This window comes from Diuraphis noxia, unplaced genomic scaffold, assembly GCF_037042655.1.
Source record: "Diuraphis noxia isolate RWA-SAM2 unplaced genomic scaffold, SU_Dnox_SAM2 contig0002, whole genome shotgun sequence".
In the NCBI taxonomy this organism is placed as follows: domain Eukaryota; kingdom Metazoa; phylum Arthropoda; class Insecta; order Hemiptera; family Aphididae; genus Diuraphis; species Diuraphis noxia.
This window is the reverse complement of record NW_028301712.1, coordinates 8269719-8289769: the sequence shown is the minus strand read 5'-3', so window position 1 is coordinate 8289769 and position 20051 is coordinate 8269719. Positions and strand designations below refer to the sequence as shown.

General features: G+C 26.0%; 1 protein-coding gene across 2 annotated transcripts; it reads left to right on the top strand.

The window, feature by feature from the left end:
• The first annotated feature begins 100 nt into the window (after nucleotides 1-100).
• On the top strand, nucleotides 101-13232 carry LOC107163988 (NBAS subunit of NRZ tethering complex-like). 2 transcript variants are annotated; one of them, XM_015511648.2, is made up of 33 exons: nucleotides 101-324; nucleotides 407-620; nucleotides 1028-1173; nucleotides 1277-1362; nucleotides 1456-1645; nucleotides 1949-2083; nucleotides 2152-2249; nucleotides 3002-3077; nucleotides 3152-3325; nucleotides 3543-3635; nucleotides 3883-4008; nucleotides 4070-4214; nucleotides 4275-4581; nucleotides 5111-5369; nucleotides 5451-5582; nucleotides 5651-5785; nucleotides 5849-6000; nucleotides 6064-6243; nucleotides 6329-6428; nucleotides 6505-6677; nucleotides 6883-6995; nucleotides 7091-7269; nucleotides 7346-7536; nucleotides 9817-9882; nucleotides 9953-10110; nucleotides 10168-10379; nucleotides 10926-11092; nucleotides 11160-11521; nucleotides 11580-11728; nucleotides 11803-11918; nucleotides 12323-12440; nucleotides 12536-12655; nucleotides 12745-12892. In XM_015511648.2, the coding sequence occupies exons 1-33, from the start codon at nucleotides 262-264 to the stop codon at nucleotides 12757-12759; spliced, it is 4950 nt and encodes a 1649-aa protein (XP_015367134.2). In that variant the 5' UTR covers nucleotides 101-261; the 3' UTR covers nucleotides 12760-12892. The 2 variants fall into 2 exon arrangements, with proteins under 2 accessions (XP_015367134.2, XP_015367133.2); XM_015511647.2 differs by having other exon boundaries at nucleotides 103-324; nucleotides 12711-13232.
• The last annotated feature ends 6819 nt before the right edge of the window (nucleotides 13233-20051 follow it).

Sequence of the window (20051 nt, the reverse complement as noted above, 5' to 3'; positions counted from 1 at the left end):
ACATGATCTTCATCATAAAAAATTTTTCATGTTCTTATCATTTATTTATACATTTTATCACGATTATTAAAGATACTTTTTTAATGACGATAATTGATAACACGCTGGCACTTATTGTTTGAAAAATATTTAATATATTAATATATTGTATTTATTATTTACCTTTTAAGTATTAAGTAATAAGTGTTTTGCCTTTGCCCATATTATTTAAATTATAAAGGTATATTTTTATAACTTTAAAGTATTTGATATTTCCCTAAAATGAGTGAAGAAATTTTGTACATTGTATCCGATTATGTCCAATGGCATGAAAATATTGATTTGGTGAGTACCTACCACACCACATAACAACAAAAAACAAATAAATATATATCATTTGGTTTTCTTGTCTCTTTTTTATTTACAGAAAAAATCCCCTAAGAAAAGCCACCTTAGTGTCGTTGATTACATTGGCGCATTAAAATATTTTCCCTATTTTTCTTCAGAAGTATTTATTTCAAATGAACCAACATGGAAGTTTTGTATTGGTGGAAATGGTCAAGTTTTGTCTGTTGTCCAACATAATACACTGGAAATGCGTACAGAAAAAAATTTCAATAAGATTTTAGCAAAAGCAACATGTAAGATGTATAAGTATTTAGTGTAACAATTTTTTTTAATATACTATACTTAACATAATTTATTTTATTAACCCTAATTATCATTCTTCATTGAATGTTAACTATTATATTTGGTATGGGTGATTTAAGGTTATTTGAATTTCAATATTCATAATTTATTTTTATTTAGTTATATCCTTATACACTATTTATCTTGAAAATATTTTGGTAGTATATATTTTTTAACTCAAGAGATACTGGTATACTATGATACTTTGTTCACTACTTCTTTGTAGTTATTAAAGTTTTTTTGATAAACGATTTTATATTATTTAATAAATTAACCCTTTAAATTAAATAAAGAGTAAGTACATGCCATTGTATGACAAATAAATTTTATAAAAGTTCTTTTAAAATTATTTGTTTAGTACCTGATTTAATATCAAATGATTTATACGCATCAAAAAGAGTATTGTCTTGGAGTCCAGATTGTTCAATTTTTGCAGTTGCCACTACACATGGTCACATTGCTTGCTATGATCTTTTAGCCTCAAATTTATTTGTTATTAAGTCTGTAAGTTAAAAGTTTAGTTTTAATAGCATTTTTATAAGTATATTTTAACCTTTAATACAACCTACTTTTTCAATATCTAATTTTTTTTTTATGTATTTAAAAGATTCATAATAGTACTAAACAACCTACCAATAATTTATTTGCCAAAGAAATGGTGTTTTTAGATTTGCGAACACGGTCTTCAAAATGGTACGTTTTAACTCATACAATTTTGATTATAAAATAATTTTTTTAAATATTTAAATATTTTGAGATATTTTATGTTATTTAAATTATTATTAGGTCATATGAGCTTATTTTAATTGGTGGAAATGGATCATTAACTAGCTATGCTGTATCATCTGTGTACGGTTACCAAATTCAACATACATTTAATTTTATTCAAGTACTAGGTGCGTCATTATTGTCATCTGTTACATCATGTTCAGATCCAGCTTACATAATTACATCTTCAGATACACAAAATAAATTAGTAAGTATTAAATTTGTGATCATTCATTACAAAGATAATTTTAGTCGAGAAGAAGATTATCAATGCTTTTTTTTTAAAGATGGAATATTGAATTCATTCAATTCTGTCTACACTAAATATAATAAGTATAAAAATAAAACCAGATGGACAGGACATTTTGATTGCAAAGAATGAAGTGCCTTAAAAAGCTATAAAAATAAACTATTAGTATTTAATTATTTTAGAAAATTATTACATTATTGAACTTCAGTATTTTAATGACATTCCAATTCCAAAATGTTTTAAATAATAATTTTTGTTTAGGACTTAAATAATTCTGGCTTAAATTTATGGTCAATGATATCATACGAGCCTTATTACAATCCAGTTATATCTTCAAATATTGTTCAGGATGGGTTTCTATCCAGGTTTATTAATATGGTATTGCGTAAAAAAAATGTAAGTTGATTATAATTTTCTGATAGATTAAATTTAAATTTATCATTTTATAATATTTTGAATTGTAGAAATGTATTATAAAAATGAGTTTATCACCTTCATCTACATTGTTAGCATGTTTATATGGAACCCGAACAGTCTGCATTTGGAATTTTCCAGAAATAAGGCAAGTAATAACTTACTAAATAACAGATTTTTAGGTTCTTAGAAATTTAATAAATAATCTAATATGCTCTAAAAATACCATAAAATATTCTCTTAGGAGGATGCCATACTCGCACTGTATTGTCTCCTTATTACAATGTATAACATAGTAAAAAGACTAAAAAGTACATTCTAAATAACTCATTTAACTCTGTTATGTTTAATTTATTTTAGAGTGAATTGACTTATTACCAAATTGAGGAGTAAGAATATTATCTAGTTAATGACTAGTATATTATTTGTAAATTTTAAAATGCTAATCACAAAAAAAAATTCTATGTGATTTACTGGTTTGTATTCCTTTTTTAAAATTTGGTAATAGATCAATTCACTCTGAAATTAAACATTTCAGAGTTCAATGAATTATTCAGAATGCATGTAATTTAGTACATATTGGTGTAGTTTTACTGTTTTTTTTTTATAATATTCTCTTTTATTGTAACTCGACGCTGTACCTATAAATATATAGTTTATAGTTTTGAATGTATGGTTGGTTGAGTGGAAATTGAATTTTGTTTTCCATCAAACTTTTTAGAATATACTAGGTGACACAAGGTATTAATACTTGGCTATTTTTAATTGCTTGTGTACATTTGTGGTTATAATATCATGTTATTAGTTATGGTTTATAATATAACCTACTACTATAACCTTACAACTATTATTATTATTCATTTTTATAGGTATTATCATTTTAATCATTTTAATTTTTAGTGCTTGCAAGAGTTGGTCTGTAAATGATCAAAAAGAATTGGGTGGCATTGTTGATATTGAATGGTGGTGTAATGAGGTACTTTATAAGTTTGATATCACATAAATATTTAAATTGAGGTATTATTGATTAAGATCATGTTTTTGATTCAGCTTTTAATTTTGGGTTGTTTTGATGGCACTCTAATAATTTGCCGTGAAAAAGGTCAACAGAGTGTAGTTATTACTAAAATGAATCCTTTTTGTTTCAAATTATGTGGTTCATATAATAGTAATAATTTTGTTGTTGCTGATTATGAAACAATTGAGTCCATCAATAATTCTCAGGTATTTTTAAATTATAATTTTCAATAAAATATCTACATTTAATTTATTATAATTCAATAATAGATAAGATTATAATAATGATAAAAAAAATTGGCTTAATTTTTTTAAGTTTTTTAAATATATTATTGGAATTTAAAGATTGTTTACTGTTAATTAATAAACTGATACTAAATATTGTTTTTTGAAAAAAAATTTGTTTTGATTTTATGTTTTTAAGGATTTTAGTGTAAATTCTAAACCAACAACAACAAATGTGTATAAACTTATTGCTGTAACCAAAACTACTCCTCAGCAGTTACTCATGAAAAAAGTAATATTAAACTTTAAAAGTATTTATTGGTAAAAATATATAATTAACAAATATATACTAGTTGATAGTTAAAATAGTACTTAATAAAACTAGTTTAATTAATCTAATTTTACTATCATATTGAATTTTGATGCTTTTATATCATAACACATTTTGAACTTTGAACATTGTCAATCGTATAATTGAATTACTGAATACTTACATGTTAAATGATTTCATGCTATTTTATTTATCTAATATTTTACAGATACAGGAAAAACAATACGAAGATGCATTACAGCTAGCATTGAAATATAATTTGGATAAAGATTTAGTTTATAAGCATCAATGGTGTAATAGTTCAGTTATAGAAGAATCTATTAATAATATTTTGGTAAGTAAAACGTAAAATAAAATATACAAATTTTATATTTATATTTTTACCTGTATTTAAGAGCAAAGTATCTGACAAGCAATGGATTGTGCACGAGTGTTGTAGCAGAGTTTCAGAAACATTAATTGGAGCAAAGCAATTGATTGCATACGGCTTAGAAATAACTGATTTCTCTGCATACCTAAGTATAGAATCTGAAAACTCAAGTAAGTTTAAAATATTCAAATTTAGATTTTATTTTAATTTCTGATACTTTGATAAACCAGGTATATTTAGTCGAGAAGGTAAAGAATTTATAGTATCAAGATTAAAACTTTTAAATTACTTGGATAAACTTACTACTTATGAAATGGTTTTGAAAAAAATGGATGGTAACAGTGAAGCCCTTTACAGTGCACACACCTATAAACATCTTAGAGAGTTGAGCCCATTACAATGGGCTTTACAGTTAGCTAGAGAGTGCCAAGTTGATGCTGTTTCTATTGTTTTAACCTATTACAGTGATCATGTTATTCCATACTGGTTGGACATATTGAATGATTTTCCAGAGACACTAATGCTCAAGTTGTACAGGTATAATGTATTGTTTAATTTAATAAATAAGTTCATAGTAAAAATGTATTTATTGTTGAGTCTGTCCACTGAGCTATAAATAAGTAACACACTTTGTTTATATTTCATACATTGAAAAGCATCCCCTTATCAGTGTTGAATGGTGATCACTTTGATTTGATTAGCTATATTTTTTTGGAATTATTTAAACAAAAATAATTTTATTTGTAATAATTAACTACTATAATACTGTATAATTATTTTTTGAATAAAGAATCATGAGAATGAAGTTAGAGCTGTTCGATAGTGTGACATGTTATTCAGTCCTACATTTATTGAAAAGTTACATTATAAAAATATTATTTAACATTTTTTTTTTTTTTGCTCTATTGAACTAGATACTATTATTGCTTTGTACACTATTTTGTGGATTGAATAATAATAAATAAATAAAATATACTAAATGATAAATAATTTTATTTAAACTTATAATCAAAAATGCAAATAAAAGTATAAATTGTATTAAATAACTTTTTCTTCTAAAATTTAGACACTTATTGCCAGTATGGGATCCATCTGCAAATAAAGTTATTTTATTAGAATCAAAAATCTTAAGAGAACTTGATTGGTGTGAGTCTGATAGATTCAAATTATTAACTGGCACCTTTGATAATATGAAAACTGTTTCTTTCACTGAACACGATCTCATTCATTGGTATACAAAAAGAATTAGAAACATTGAGTCATGCACTAAATTAGTCCAACATACATTAGAAATGGCTACCATTGCTCGTGAAAATAACATCAAGGTAAAAATGTAATTATTTAACAAATATTTTTAATGACATTTTTATATTTATAAATATAAAAATAAATTTTCAACTGTTTAGGGGTTAGAACAATTGCATGAAGATTTATCCGTTTTAGAAGTCTTGGTATATGAAGTGGGCTTAGAGAATATGTTCTTAGAAGATATTGAACAATTGAATACCTTAGAAAAAGCATCATTGTTTATGTCAAGGGTTTGTAAAATTAATTTAACTACTTAATTTTATTATTAAATTAATTCACATTTTCTAAAACTTTGTAGTGCGATGAAAATTTATTTTTGAATAATCTAACAAACTATTTTTTACCATTTATTCAAACTAAAGCAGATACATTTTATTTACTGGAGCAATTTCTAATACAGACTAGTCAAAGTTCATTAAAAAAATTGTCACAGGTAATTATTTAAAAAAATAATAGTTTAAAAAAATTAAAGTTTATAATTTTATGGCAATTTCAGTATTTTGAGTATGTTCAAATTAATGGTTGGAGTATAAATGTATCAGATGAAGCAAAAATAATCTTGGGTCTCAAATGTATTTATACGTACTCAAGAACTGATCAATTAGATGAAGCACAAAATATAGTTTTGTCATTGTTAAAAAGTGTAAAGTAATGTAAAAATGAAATGCGTATTTAATTATCCATAGTAAAAATATATTATTTTTATTACAGAATTACTGTTGAAAACAGATCTTATATAAAACAACTTGAAGATACTAAGCAAATTATAAATGCTTCAAAATTATTACAAACTTATGGTATTAGATATACTCTTAAAGTGTTGAACGATAATTTGACCAACATTGTTTTTTTCCGAAAAGTTATGGTATCCATATGTGAATATACATCAATGTAAGTAATATAACAATTTAAAAAAATGGATATTATTAAAAATTTTATTTTTTTCTAAACTTTGTATGCTAATTATTTGTATTAGAAAAAATCAAACAGAAAAGTATTGGTTAAATGTACTTGGTGATTTATTAAAAATTGCAGAGTATTGTTTCCCATCACTTTCAATTGAAATATGTTATGAGGTAAAAACAAAAATTAAAAATAATAGTTTGAATGTTAGTAATTTGTTGATATGTAACTTGTTATTAATATTTTTAGGAATATGTCAAAATGCTTTTAGATAGTCAAAATCCAAAAATAATACCGTTAAGTAAAGATATTTTACTGGGTAAATTACCAGAGCACCTAAGTTTAAGGATTGTTAAAGATACATTTGATATGTACTTTGATCGATCAAAGTCTTTCAATGATGTGTCAATGACCTTAGCAAAGTAAAAAGTAGTAATGATTTATTGATATTATGTATAGAATTAAATTTAATAATTGTTATTTTAATGATGAAATTTTATTTTAAAAATTTATCACAAATGCATTACACAACATTAAACCATTTGAATAACTATTTTAAAGTTATTTTGATCTTATAGCTGGAATAATTAATAATAACAATAATTAAAAAAATACTGTAATTTTTAGATTATGTTTACAAATTTTACCTAATTTTGAAGATTCACTTATACATGAATGGAATTTAATTTCTGCTATGACAATATTTAATACTCTTGGTACCAAATTACTTCCAGTCCAAGGTAATTATTTTAATTTAATAATGTCAAATTTTGAATATTATTATGAATATATTATGTACATGTATATAATATATATATACCTATGTATTTAATAGTGCGTCAATGTAAAAATAAATGGAAACTGATTGACATTACTATATCTTCTAAGCCAAATAATTATACTTTATTGAAAAAATTAATAACTTTAGCTAACAAATTGGATATTAAAAGTCATGAAAGTTTTATTTCCACCGAATCCAATATCTTATTCAAATGTGCTATGGTTGCATATCAAGTAATATATTGAAATATATATATATATTTATTTCCTTGTGCTATGTACACTCTATATGAATTATTTTTTGTTCAAGGCTAATGATTTGAAATTTGCTTCTAAAGTTTGTGTTCAATTGATGGATAAAAATGAACCGTCAGTTTGGCCATTATGCATTGAATTAGGAGTACATAACGATATTATTGATATTGGTCTGAAAATAAAATTATTGTCATTTGCTGTGCTCAATTGTCCAGTAGAAAAAATTGTTTCAATTATTGAATTAAGGTGATATTATTATTGTGTTTTAAATTTAATTTTTCAGGCATTAGTATTTCAGTATTCATGAACTCAATAATATTAAGAGGACATTACAGTCATATGCTATGTTGTTTCTATATTACACACACATTACACTGCTATTTTACATATTAGATTCTTACCATAGTTTAATTATAAATTAATAAATAATATCAAAGAAAATTTACATATTACCAACATTTTGGTGTAAAATGTAAACTGCACTGAGCAAAAAGCTTTTTTTCATATTTTTCTTTTAAAATGAGTTGTACTACTTAAATACAGGGTGATTTTTTTATCGAATAACACTCATTATTTAAAAAAGTATTGACTTTTTTCAAAATATTTTTTTACATAGTTTCAAGTTGTTAAAAAAACAAACGTTTTTATTAAAAAATTATATTTTTTATCCTTATTATTTTTTAAGTTTTTTTACTTTTTTTGAATGACAACATAGAATTTTAATTTCATATTCCAAAGCCGAATATTTTTCTAAGTATTTTGATTCATAAAAATTGAATTTAGGACGAGTTGTTTATGAGTTATAAGTATTTAAAGTTTAGACAAGCGGAGTAGTGGACAAACATTTTGCGGGGTAACCCTGTACCACTCCACTCTGCCAATCAAAACTTTAAATACTTATAACTTATAACTACTAGTTCTAAATTCGATTTTTAAGAATCAATATACTTAGAAAAATATTCTGCTTTGGAATATGAAATTAAAATTCTATGTTGTCATTCAAAAAAGTAAAAAACTTAAAAAATGATAAGGATATAAAATATTTAAAAATATATTTTTTTAATAAAAACGTTTGTTTTTTAACAACTTGAAACTATGTAAAAAAATAATGTGAAAAAAGTAAATACTTTTTAAAAAATGAGTGTTCTTCGATAAAAAAATCACCCTATATTGTTTACAAATTCATATAACATCATTCAAAATAAAATTATGCCTGGTTAAAATGTATACAATATGTACCATGAAGAAGTGACTAGCTTGCATCTTATAAAAGTGTTCCTTAAGAGGACACCACACAACCATTTGTTGTCTCCCTCCGTTTTAAAAGTGCATAACATGGCAAATTTACTTTCAGCAGATCACATTTAGCTCCTTTAGTTAAAAAATTAGAGTGAATCAACCTATTATGAAACTTGATGTTAAGAATATCTGTGTTTGTGTGTGGGTTTTTTACAATAGTTTAATTTTGTGCGTTTATAAAAAAGAGTAAATAAAAATGCTTATAACTCATTAAAAATCTAAGTTATCATAAAAAACCCATATGCAAATACAGATAATGTTCTTACCATCAAGTTTCATAATAGGTCAATTTACTCTAATTTTTAAACTAACAGAGCTAAACATGATCTGCTGAGTGTCGATTTTCTATGTTATGCACTTGTAAGACTGAGACAACAAATGGTTATGTAATGCTCTACTAAGCTATGAAAAACAAACTTCATTATGGGTAGTGGGTACATCTTATTATTATTTTTTGTTATAAACAATTCTACTTTTTAAAAAAAAACCAAATTTACTGTACATTTGCTGATGTATCTTCAAAACTTTTCAACTTTTTTTCTTAATTTTTCTTTTGCTTTTTAACGTGCTATAAATTAACATACACAAACCATAAATTTAAAAATTGTTTTTATTCATTAGTATTGTTGCTATTATTTTGTAGGATATTAAAATAAAAATTTAAACTGTGTAAAAAATACGTCAATATTTGGAGTTTCATGCGATTTCCTTTCAAAAATGCTAATTTTGGATAGCTGTTTTTAACTTTTTTAATTTAATAAAAAAATTGTATATTTCTGGTTTGTTTATGTATGATAGTTAAAAGTAAATAAAAAAAATAGCCTAAAAAATTGAAAAATTTTGAAGATACATCTTCAAATGTGCAGTAGATTTGCTTTATTGTAGAAAAAGTTGAATTGCTCATAATTAAAAATAAAAAGGTTAAATTGACCCTTTAAAGAGGTTTTTATTCATAATCTAAGGTATCCTATCATAAGACGCCAACTGGTCACTTTTTCACGGAACACATTGTATAAACCTTTGTGACTATACTTTATACATTCGCTCTAATATTAACTTTAACTTAACTAGAAAGAATTGGTATGTAAATTTGCAATGTTATAATTGTGTAAAATAGAGACAAAATACACTGATATAATATGTGTGTGGCATTCACTTAATGAACTCTAGTGTTTTAATAGTCTTCAAATTTCAAACTGCTCAAGTGTTTTGGTTATAATTTTGAAGGAAATCACTGGAGAATGAAAACACTGAACAAATAATTGGAAGTGATTTTCAAATAATGGTTCCAATGTTAGTATTTTATTAACTATTATTCTATTATTTTATCAAATTGTTAATAACTCATGTATTTGAAAATTAGAATTAAAAATATCAATTACCTCGCTATATCAAATAATGAAAGTTCATTACATACAAATTGTTCTAATTGCATTGAAGTTGGACTATCACATGATGAGTTATCATCCAATTTAAGAGAATTGCTTACAGTTTCTTATAACCATTCAAATTATGACGAAGGTAAATTTATATATCATATATTTAAAAATATATTTTATATTAAAATGGTTTTTTTAGTTTTGGCTATTCATGGTTTCAAATATCTTGGATATGATTCAAAAATGTCAGTATTATGTTTTTTGAATATTTCAAATGATATTATTGTAGACAAGTGTTTCAATTCTTGCGAAGGTGTGCTTAGTACTAAACTAGCACTTTATATTTTTGCATTACGTTATGCGCATAAAATTATGCGTGATATTGAGATTTTTAAATTTCCTACTGATCAAGTATGTAAATTTTTTTAAATTAAAAAATGCATGTATAGGTGCAATAACTTGTACTGTTACAGTATATTGTAATAAATCAAGTTGTGATGTTATAATATTATTAAAATGTTACCTGTAATAATATTAAATACCTACATCTCTTTATTTTTATTTTAAATCAATGATTAGGTGAAATCTGTTGACCATTATTAAGAATTAACAAAACAAATTCTATGAGCCTGGGAAATATGCTCTATTTTTTAATATTTATTCATCTACTGGATAAAGTGATTTTTCTAAGAATGAAAAATTGTTTATAAATTATAAACATCCTATAAAAATAACCTAATAATTAGAACTGATTATTTTAAACATATAAGTATTAAGTATATTTTTATACGAATTTTGTATAAACCATAAAAGGATAGATAAAATAGAAAAAAAGGATTGTTAGTTGATAGTTTCCTTAAAATAATAAAGTACAACAATGAATAAAGTAAATGTTTAGTCTTGTGAAATTCAGTAAACCATTTTATACTGGTTAAAAATGAGTTGTTATATTTTTAGTTGATCAAAGAAGTGATGTCTGACCTTGACGCTCAATCTTCAACATCTGATCTTAAAGTAGGACATTATTTACGTAAATACGCATTGTTATATAGTAAATGTGCAAAAGGGTTGGATTTGAATGTAAACCCAGAAGAAATGAATAAAGAACTTATAAGGATGGCTGGGTATAATTTACTTAAATTATTTATAATTATTTAAAATATTAAAAAACAAATTATGATTTTATTATAGAACTGGTCAGGTCAAAAATTTGGAAAAATCATTGGAAATATGCAATAGGCAATCATTAGACATAAATGATAAGTTACTGTTAGAGTTTTTAAAACATTGCTTACATTCAATACCTGCAAGAAATATAGAGGAAACTTTAACTACAATGGATTTCAATACATTAATTCAGAACAACAAACAATTTTATAATAGTTTCATTCTTGAGGTTTATGAAGACGTCCCTGGAACTAATCATAATCTTTTGATTGCCTACTATACAGTACTTAATTTTATCAATCCTAATGATTATGGACAGTTAGAAGATAATATAACGCCTATTCAGCATATAAAACTGCTGAAGAGAGTTCATAGTACTATACCAGGTAAAAATTATTAAGTATTAAGAATACAAAAATATCAAAAATTATTGTTTTGCTATAGATATTGATTATAAGTTATTGTTAAACCCTGAAACCACATATGAAACATTTTCTATGGCTCAACAAACTGGATGTAGTGCTCCTGTATTAAATAGATTGTTGAAGAGTCTACCAGAGAAAATACAACATTGTATAAAACTATCTCGTTCTGTTAGTTGATACTTTTTAATTTAATTTTACATATTTAAAATTAGTAAATGTTTCTTATCAAAATATTATTTTAGACATCTTCAGTGTCTGATGTTTGTCAAGATAATGTGGATTTCAATCAGTTAATACTACAGACTAAATCGCCAGCTGATGTTGATAGAATTGTTAAGCTATTATCTCAGGGAAACGAGTATGTCATGCAGATAGACTATATTTTTTTTTTATTTAGGATCATATATTGTGTAAACTTGGGACAAAATATTATGTATTGATATAAGGTTATATAAAATTTTATATAATTTATTAAAATGTTTTATCTAATATGTTTACTAAATAGATAACTTTATTGAACATAAATGTTCACATTGTTGTTTATTTTTTTGTAGAATTTAAATACTTTATTATTTAATAAATTCCTAAAAGACTATAGTACACAATATTAAAAAATCAAAAAGTAATTGATTCTAATTTTATATTTCAAATTAATTTTTGAAAACATTGTAAATATTATTAGAAAATTAAAATTATAAATATTAGAGTTCTATCACTAGTAACAATAAAATAACATTATCGATAAATTATTTTGTTTTTCAGATGTAACGAAGTATGGGTTGAAGCTTTGAAGCGGTTATTAGTGTTTCAACCACATGAGTTTCGGATTTCAATATCTGTTCTAAAGTTTATCTGTAGTAAACACAATTTTACTAAACAAGTATGTTAATCTTTAATGTAATCACACTTTTTAATTTTATTTAATTGAAAATAATTTAAGTTTAATTATATTAAATGTCTATATTATTTTTACAGGAATTAGAAGACTTAAGTAGTGTTCCTAACATCAACATTATTTTACTTCATTTGTTGTATTTATTATCTGGTGAAAATGCTGTAGAAGCAGCTGCTATAAGTTATTTTAAAACTAACCATGTAAGTATTTACATAAGAGTATAATATAATTTTCTGAATTTAATACTGTGTTAAGGTACTGCCTGATTTGGTATTGGACACTATTCTAGAATATGGTCTGGTAGAACAATTAGCTGAATGTGAAGAGATAATGAACAATCTTATTCGTCGAACATTAGATGGAAATAGTGGAAAGAATTGCCAATTAGTCTGTGAGCAGTTAGTCTCTACTGAGCGTAGTTTGTTGGCTGGTTCATTGTATTTAAGTCACAATGGTGTGCCAGTTGCATTGAGAACCAATGTAGCTGCAAGAGAAATATCTAGAAGCTATTTAGGCAGAAATTCTAAAGATAAGTGAAATGCTTACGTGTTGTTACTTGTTGCTATATGATTTATTGCAATATAGTTTTTTTTTTTTTTTTAATTAAACTAATTTAAATTTTATATTAATATATTAATATGTATAATATATGCAGAGTGACAGGATCACATACGGAAATATGTTGTACATACTACCTATTTAAATTTTATTTATTACTAATTTATTCAATGTTTATATTATTATTTTGGCAATTAAAATATAAAATGTTATATAATATTTTTCTAAGTGTTTTGATTCATAGAAATTTAAGAATTTAGGACGAAAAGGTAGTTAATCAGTTATAAGCATTTAAAGTTTAGACAAGCGAAACAACTTGAAACAATGTAAAAAAAATATTTTCAAAAACATTAATAATTTTTGAAATAATGAGTGTTCAATGATAAAAAAATCACTCGGTTTAAGTTTCAAGCATGTATTTATCAGTCAAATCGACGGTTATTTTTTTTTTCAAAATTTGATCTTGAAGACTTGAAATGCTTATAAAAAAAATTGTAACTGCGTATTTTTAATATTTTTCATCTGCCTTTGTAACAATATATTAGGAGCTTTCTATTAAATTGTCAATCTTTTTTACCCAACAAATAATATGTTATTGACATTCATACAAAAAAAACTAAACAAATTGGAAACTGGAAATGTCCGTAAACAGTTCAAAACAAATCAAAATATTTTGAAAATTGTATCGTGTATAGAAAATGCTATAGTCATTTGTTTTAAATTAACTTACACAGACACAAATAAATAAAAACATATCACTGTAAAATTATAACATTCATCGCTCCGCTCAGAACCTAAAATGTTTATGAAGTTCTAACTTAAAATAGTTTGTAAATTTTTATGATTTTATTCTAATACTTTAGATGCCAATTAAAATATATTTACAGATACTTGTTTAATTAACTAATATATGCTTTTGAAAATAGAAAATATAGGTACCTCTACAAATTTTTATGATTTTCTGGTGGTGCAAGTGCCACATTACATTAATTGCACCACCCAATTTACGCCACTGCAATCTACCATAATTTTATATTCTCAGAGGAGCAATTAATGTATTGATTTTACAATTATGTGTCTACTACATAGACCTTATACTAGGGCTCTAAATATATATAGGGCCTTACTTATACTCACAGATATATATATTTTTTTATATATCTGTGCTTATAGAGCTTATGCAAATAGACGGGCAATAGTAGCAACTAGCAGTTCGAACGATAAGACGAGAGGACGCTGCTGGAGTTACACCGTGTACCGCGCACGATTTGCCTAATAAATAACCCCGGAAAAAATAACCCCGAAAAAATAACCCTATAATAAAATTGATTTGTAAGGTGTACCTGCAGGCACCTATCTACCTATTTGTACCTTTTATATTATACCTTTGTCTGTTTGGCCATAAGGGCCGAGTCTTTATATTATTATTTTTATCTGTTGGACCAGGAGGGCCGTACATTATACATTACTCTGTTGGGCCAGGAGGGCCATATTATTATACCTTTTTATACCCTTCGGTTGCTGTGTACTATTATTTTATGTTGTGTATTATTTTTTAATTTGTGTATTATACAGCAATCTATTTCTACCATCAATTGTGTTACCAACAAATATACACACCTACACACACCACCTACTCACTAGCACTCGCAGGATTTGCTCGGCGACCCTGTCCACCTTCTGTTGAGTGCTATACATATATACACACATTATACAAAGGACGGTCGGTGTGTAGAGTGTGGCGCACGAAGTAAGTTGGTGACCGGGCGTCACGGCCTATTATTGTCCGTTCCCGGCCCGAACACGCATAATCGCCTTTGCGGAAATTGTAAAATTTGTGGTCTCGTTTACAGCTTGGTACCGGGAGACTAAATGGAAGTATAATACTTAAAGCTGGGTGATACTAATCAATTGGAACTAGCGGGTCAAGTGACATTTAAGTGGTTAAAGTTCTATCATTAGAAAAGATTAGATCTAGAATCGAATTGGTTGAATTATAAATATTGTTTTTTTGAAAGAACCCGTTAGCTGTGAATGATTCTGGAATACAAGGGACACGTGAGGGAGAAGAGAAAGAATATACAATACCATAATTATCATTATCCCATAATGTTTCTGGAATATTATAATCCCCACAAATAATAAATTTATCATTAGGATAAGTATTAATTAAATATTTAATAGAAGAGACGTGAGATTCATATACTAAAGGAGAAGAGAGAGGTGGAATAAAGACACCACCAACGATGAAGCTCCAAGAATCGATAGTAAAGCGGACAAAAATGTGTTCAACATTTAATTGAAAAACTTTTACATTGCATGCAGGATAATCTTTACGAATGCCAATGAGAACACCACCACCACGATTACAATCGCTATTGGAATATCTATCTAAATTGCTAGATTTTGAATTAGATTAGAATTGCTATCTGTCATATCTGTGGGATACCAAATTTGTTATTTTTAAATTTCGAATGAAATGCTGATGAAATTATACTCTGCGCACGTAGCTTTGCAAGCAAGAGGTTCAGCATGAAGCTCTTGCCAGTTCCACCAGGAGCATTAAGAAAAAATAATTCTCCAGTATCTTGTAATACGCTTTGTAAAATAGTATTATAAACAACTTGCTGATCGTTTGTTAACTTCGGCTCATTCTCCAGAATGTAATTTGAAAGTATATCATAATCATAAGAAGTTTCTGCAATATAAGCCCTATTTCTAAGAAAATTATTATCATTATCATCAGTTCGTAACGGTGATTCCATGTTAAAATCAGACAGCTTCTTTCCAGTTATTTTCAGAAGATCGTTTTCTATTAATATTAAAGTTTTATTCAAAATATATGGAGTGACAGTTAAATAGCGATTTCCAGAACGATGCCTTTCTTGCTGCAAAATATCTAATGACATATTATCTTTGTGATTTTCCCACAGTACTGTTAGAAATGTGGCAAAATTCTATCATAGTAACAAAAAGTTCTCTTAGATTCGACACGGTTTGAAATAAAGCAGCTTCTTCCAGAGTAGAATTCCAATGATTTTCATCTTGTAACAAACCAAGCGCTTTGCAAGCTCTTTGAAATGTACGGTGTATAACGTCATCAACAGTTTTTAAATCTAATAATGAAGTTGGTCCACGGACGTCATGCAAAAGCATACGTAAATAATAACACTCAACATTACTTGGGTGAACAGTGTATACTCGACCGAGCACATAGGATTTCTAGACTCCAGGGTATTGTAAAATTGGCTCACCTTGTTTTGTTCTATTGAAACGATTATAAGTAAAAGTATAGTAAGATGGAACTTCAATATAAAGCAATGTTTTCGCGAAGTCGTCACTGGAGCAAAGTTCAAAAAAAGCCATAATAGTGGTGTTTCTAACATTTTCAAGTCTTTCGCGAGCATTTTGATCAGTGAAATAGACGCGTTGGCCATTTTCAAGGTGTACTGAGAGCTGAAAAATCGCTGGTGACCGTTCGTGAATCGTAAAACCAAATATCCACCATGCAGCTTCTGATGAACTAATATATCTGCCATTTTGGAATGCTTTAATTTCATCACGCGATTCTACTGAAAATGCAGCCTGATCAGATCCTTTATTAATATAACTACAAATATATTGAATGGCTTTTACTGAATGACAAATTTCTATGTTGATGTGACAGTCAAACGCACGTAATAATAAAGGGCTGTATGGCACAATCCACCGATTATCGATTGTGACCATGCGATCACGAGATTTTTCAAGCTGAAAAGTTTACCCACTATCATCCGGTGATCGACACGATATTTTGGATAACCATCCTGCCCGGATTGTGTCGCAATAGTTAACAGTTTCGGAAAACCTTTTAAACATTTTCCGTTTTGCATACACGGTGAATTCATGTTAAATGGATCACATGGGGCATGAATCATGTTTCTACTGACGATATTAAATAGGGAAGTATCTTCTCGTTGATTCGGCACCACAGCACTAAGAACTAAATCGATGGCATTTGGCCTTAATTTGTTGTTTAGCCACACCAAGAGATGAACATGAGGCAATCCTCTTTTTTGCCATTCAACAGTATACATACAGGGTGATTTTTTTATCATGAACCAGTTAATATCTCGGTAAGTATTAGGAATTTTAAAATAATTTTTTTTTTAAACTTTCTAGGTTTTACTATTTTACACTGTGTTACAATTTTCATAATTTTAACTACCTCCCTTATTAGATAAAACACTATCAACTTTAGATTTTCAAATGGTAATACCTATTTTTAATAACGAAAATCTATAAACATACTGAAAAAAATAATTTTAACGTTTACAGAATTTTATTTGAGTAATTAGTTTGCGACTTATTAATGCTTAAATATTCGTTCAATTTGCTGCTACTGGGCAATTTTACAAACCCAACAGTAAAAACCAGAAGTCAAAATGAAATTTTATCTCAATTTAACAATACCCATAACGGTCATTATCGATAATAACAAGATAGATAAACAATACCAATAAAAAAAAAAAAAAAAAAAAAAGGTGTCTTATCATCACTCCCACCCGAACGCCAAGTGTCGGTGAACGACTAGCCAGCAGAAGCGCAGCTGTATCAGCTATAAAGTATAAAAATAACATTTTAACATTTTACACTTTACCATCATGGTTACAAAATATATCACTGGTTACTGATTCCTGGTATACGATCTTATCACGTATTAGTAGATAGACGATAATAAATGTCGGTAAACCGTTTCTGAAAACATGTGGTTAATCGTTATTCGTTAATGTTAGTTTTCCATTATCAAGTATGGAATATTAATTATAAATTAATTACTATTCTTTGACTGTTTAACCAAAGAAAACGTTTTAAGTAAATACTATGTTATGTCGTTATGTGTATTATTTAAAATATAAATTTAAAGGTTAAGCCAATTATTCCAATGCATACCATACCACGAATAATAATACGTATCTTAATTCGTGATGCATACCTGTTATATTTTTTGATCGTGTTTTAATGTTGTATTTTGGTTAACAAATTTGAATTTAATTAAAAATATACCTCTTTCCAATCAGTAATATTATAAGGTATTTGGGAATCAGATTTCGTACTTTGCCGACACCTTATTTGTATAATTTATTGGTAAGTTCAATCCAAATTTAATACAGTATATTAGAATTTTATTTATTTTTTTATTAAATGATTTAAATACATATTATTGACAAATAATAACCATGGTTCAAATATTTTAATTTTATTTCAGTGGCAATTAGTAGAGTTTATATGATTAATCAAAAAATACAATGAACTATATGACTAGAAAGCTTAATTTGACCAGCAATTAATGCAAATTTACATTGCTTGCTACTGGTATCCGATGACTATAAATTAATATGGAATAAAAGAATAAAATATCCATATTTCTTTACATATTATATTTTAATCTTTAAACAATCTAAACAAATTATTATGTAAGTATGAATTTTTTTTATAAAATAAATAATTTGATATTTATCATAATTTTTGCTTATATTTTAGAAAATTAATTTTGTTTTCTTTCAAATTTCAATTGCAATTTGTAGTACTAACTTTTAATTCAAATATTTATAACAAGATTGGATGAACAAATACAATTTGTTATTGTGGTTAGTCACAGCATAGTACATCTCAACTGATAACTTAATAAGTATGGATAAACAATTTTTTTATACAATAAATCATTTCTATAAATAACTTAATGTTTTTTTTTCAGTTTCATTCAGATGAAAAAAGAAAACAGCGCAGCATCAAGACCGCAACTACTTCTATATTTGTAACATTTGTTGATTGTCACATTAATTGTTAATTTTATGTTTAAATAATTAAGTTAAGTTAAGTTATTGATTTACTATTTTCTATAATTAGGGCTATGGAGTTTTTATTAACCTAAATTGGTAAATTGAAAATTTTTTTTGAATACGGTAGTGCCAGTTTTACGTAATATTAAAAGATTTTTATATCATAAAATATTAATTAAAAATTAACATAATTTCAAAAATAAGTGTAAAATTGAATAATTTTTTAAAACATCCATAGCCCTAAAAATATGTTGCAATCTAGAGTAGATAATACATATAAAGTATGTTTAATGTTCATTTAATTTTTATTAATTTATCTAGGGTAGTGGACATGTTAAGTGTTAATATTTTTTATTAGTTATGACCTTACCCAAATCCTGCAATAACTTGCACTACGGAAATTTGTTCATACTCTAGTAAAATTATTGATAACTAATGTGTTTATTTCCTTAGATAATTTAGTAATGAATTAATGTCCATTATTTGTCTATTCACACACAACTACACAAGTTATTTTTAATATGAAATGCAAATTATACACTATATAAAAAATATATCCCTGAATATTTAATATTTATAAATGGAAAGTCGGGTAGGCACTATGAACAACAGGCCCTGGGCCTATAGCCTCGCATCAGATTGACTCACTTCCTCAATGCACAAAACATGTAATCAAAATGACTTACCTATTCTATTTTTTTTTTTTTTAGTATACACAGATTGATTTGTAATTATTTATTTTTAATGAAATGAAAACCTTAAATGACAGGAGCTTTGTAAACATATTATATAACTTAAAAAAAAAAAAAAAAGGAATGTGTGAATAGACCTTTAACTACTTTAGTCTTGGCTCTAAATCTTGAATCCAAGTACATAAATAATACATTTTTATCTGCATATTTATAAATTATTTTTCTAAATACATAGAAATTGTTGATTTACTTTGTTTTAAAATGAATATATGTTATCTGTTTAGTATAATCATTTACTATAGAAATTAAGATACACCATACTGTTTTTAAAAAATATTTATTTTGTAATTTACTCGTCAATCTGATATAGAAATATAAATTATATTAAATAAACACATATGTATTATGTATAATTAACAAATAATAAACTTAAATAAATTAACAAAATATACAACATAATATCTTCTTAACATAAAGCATTGGGTTTTCCAAATTTATTTAATTTTAGTTATCTAAGTTACATA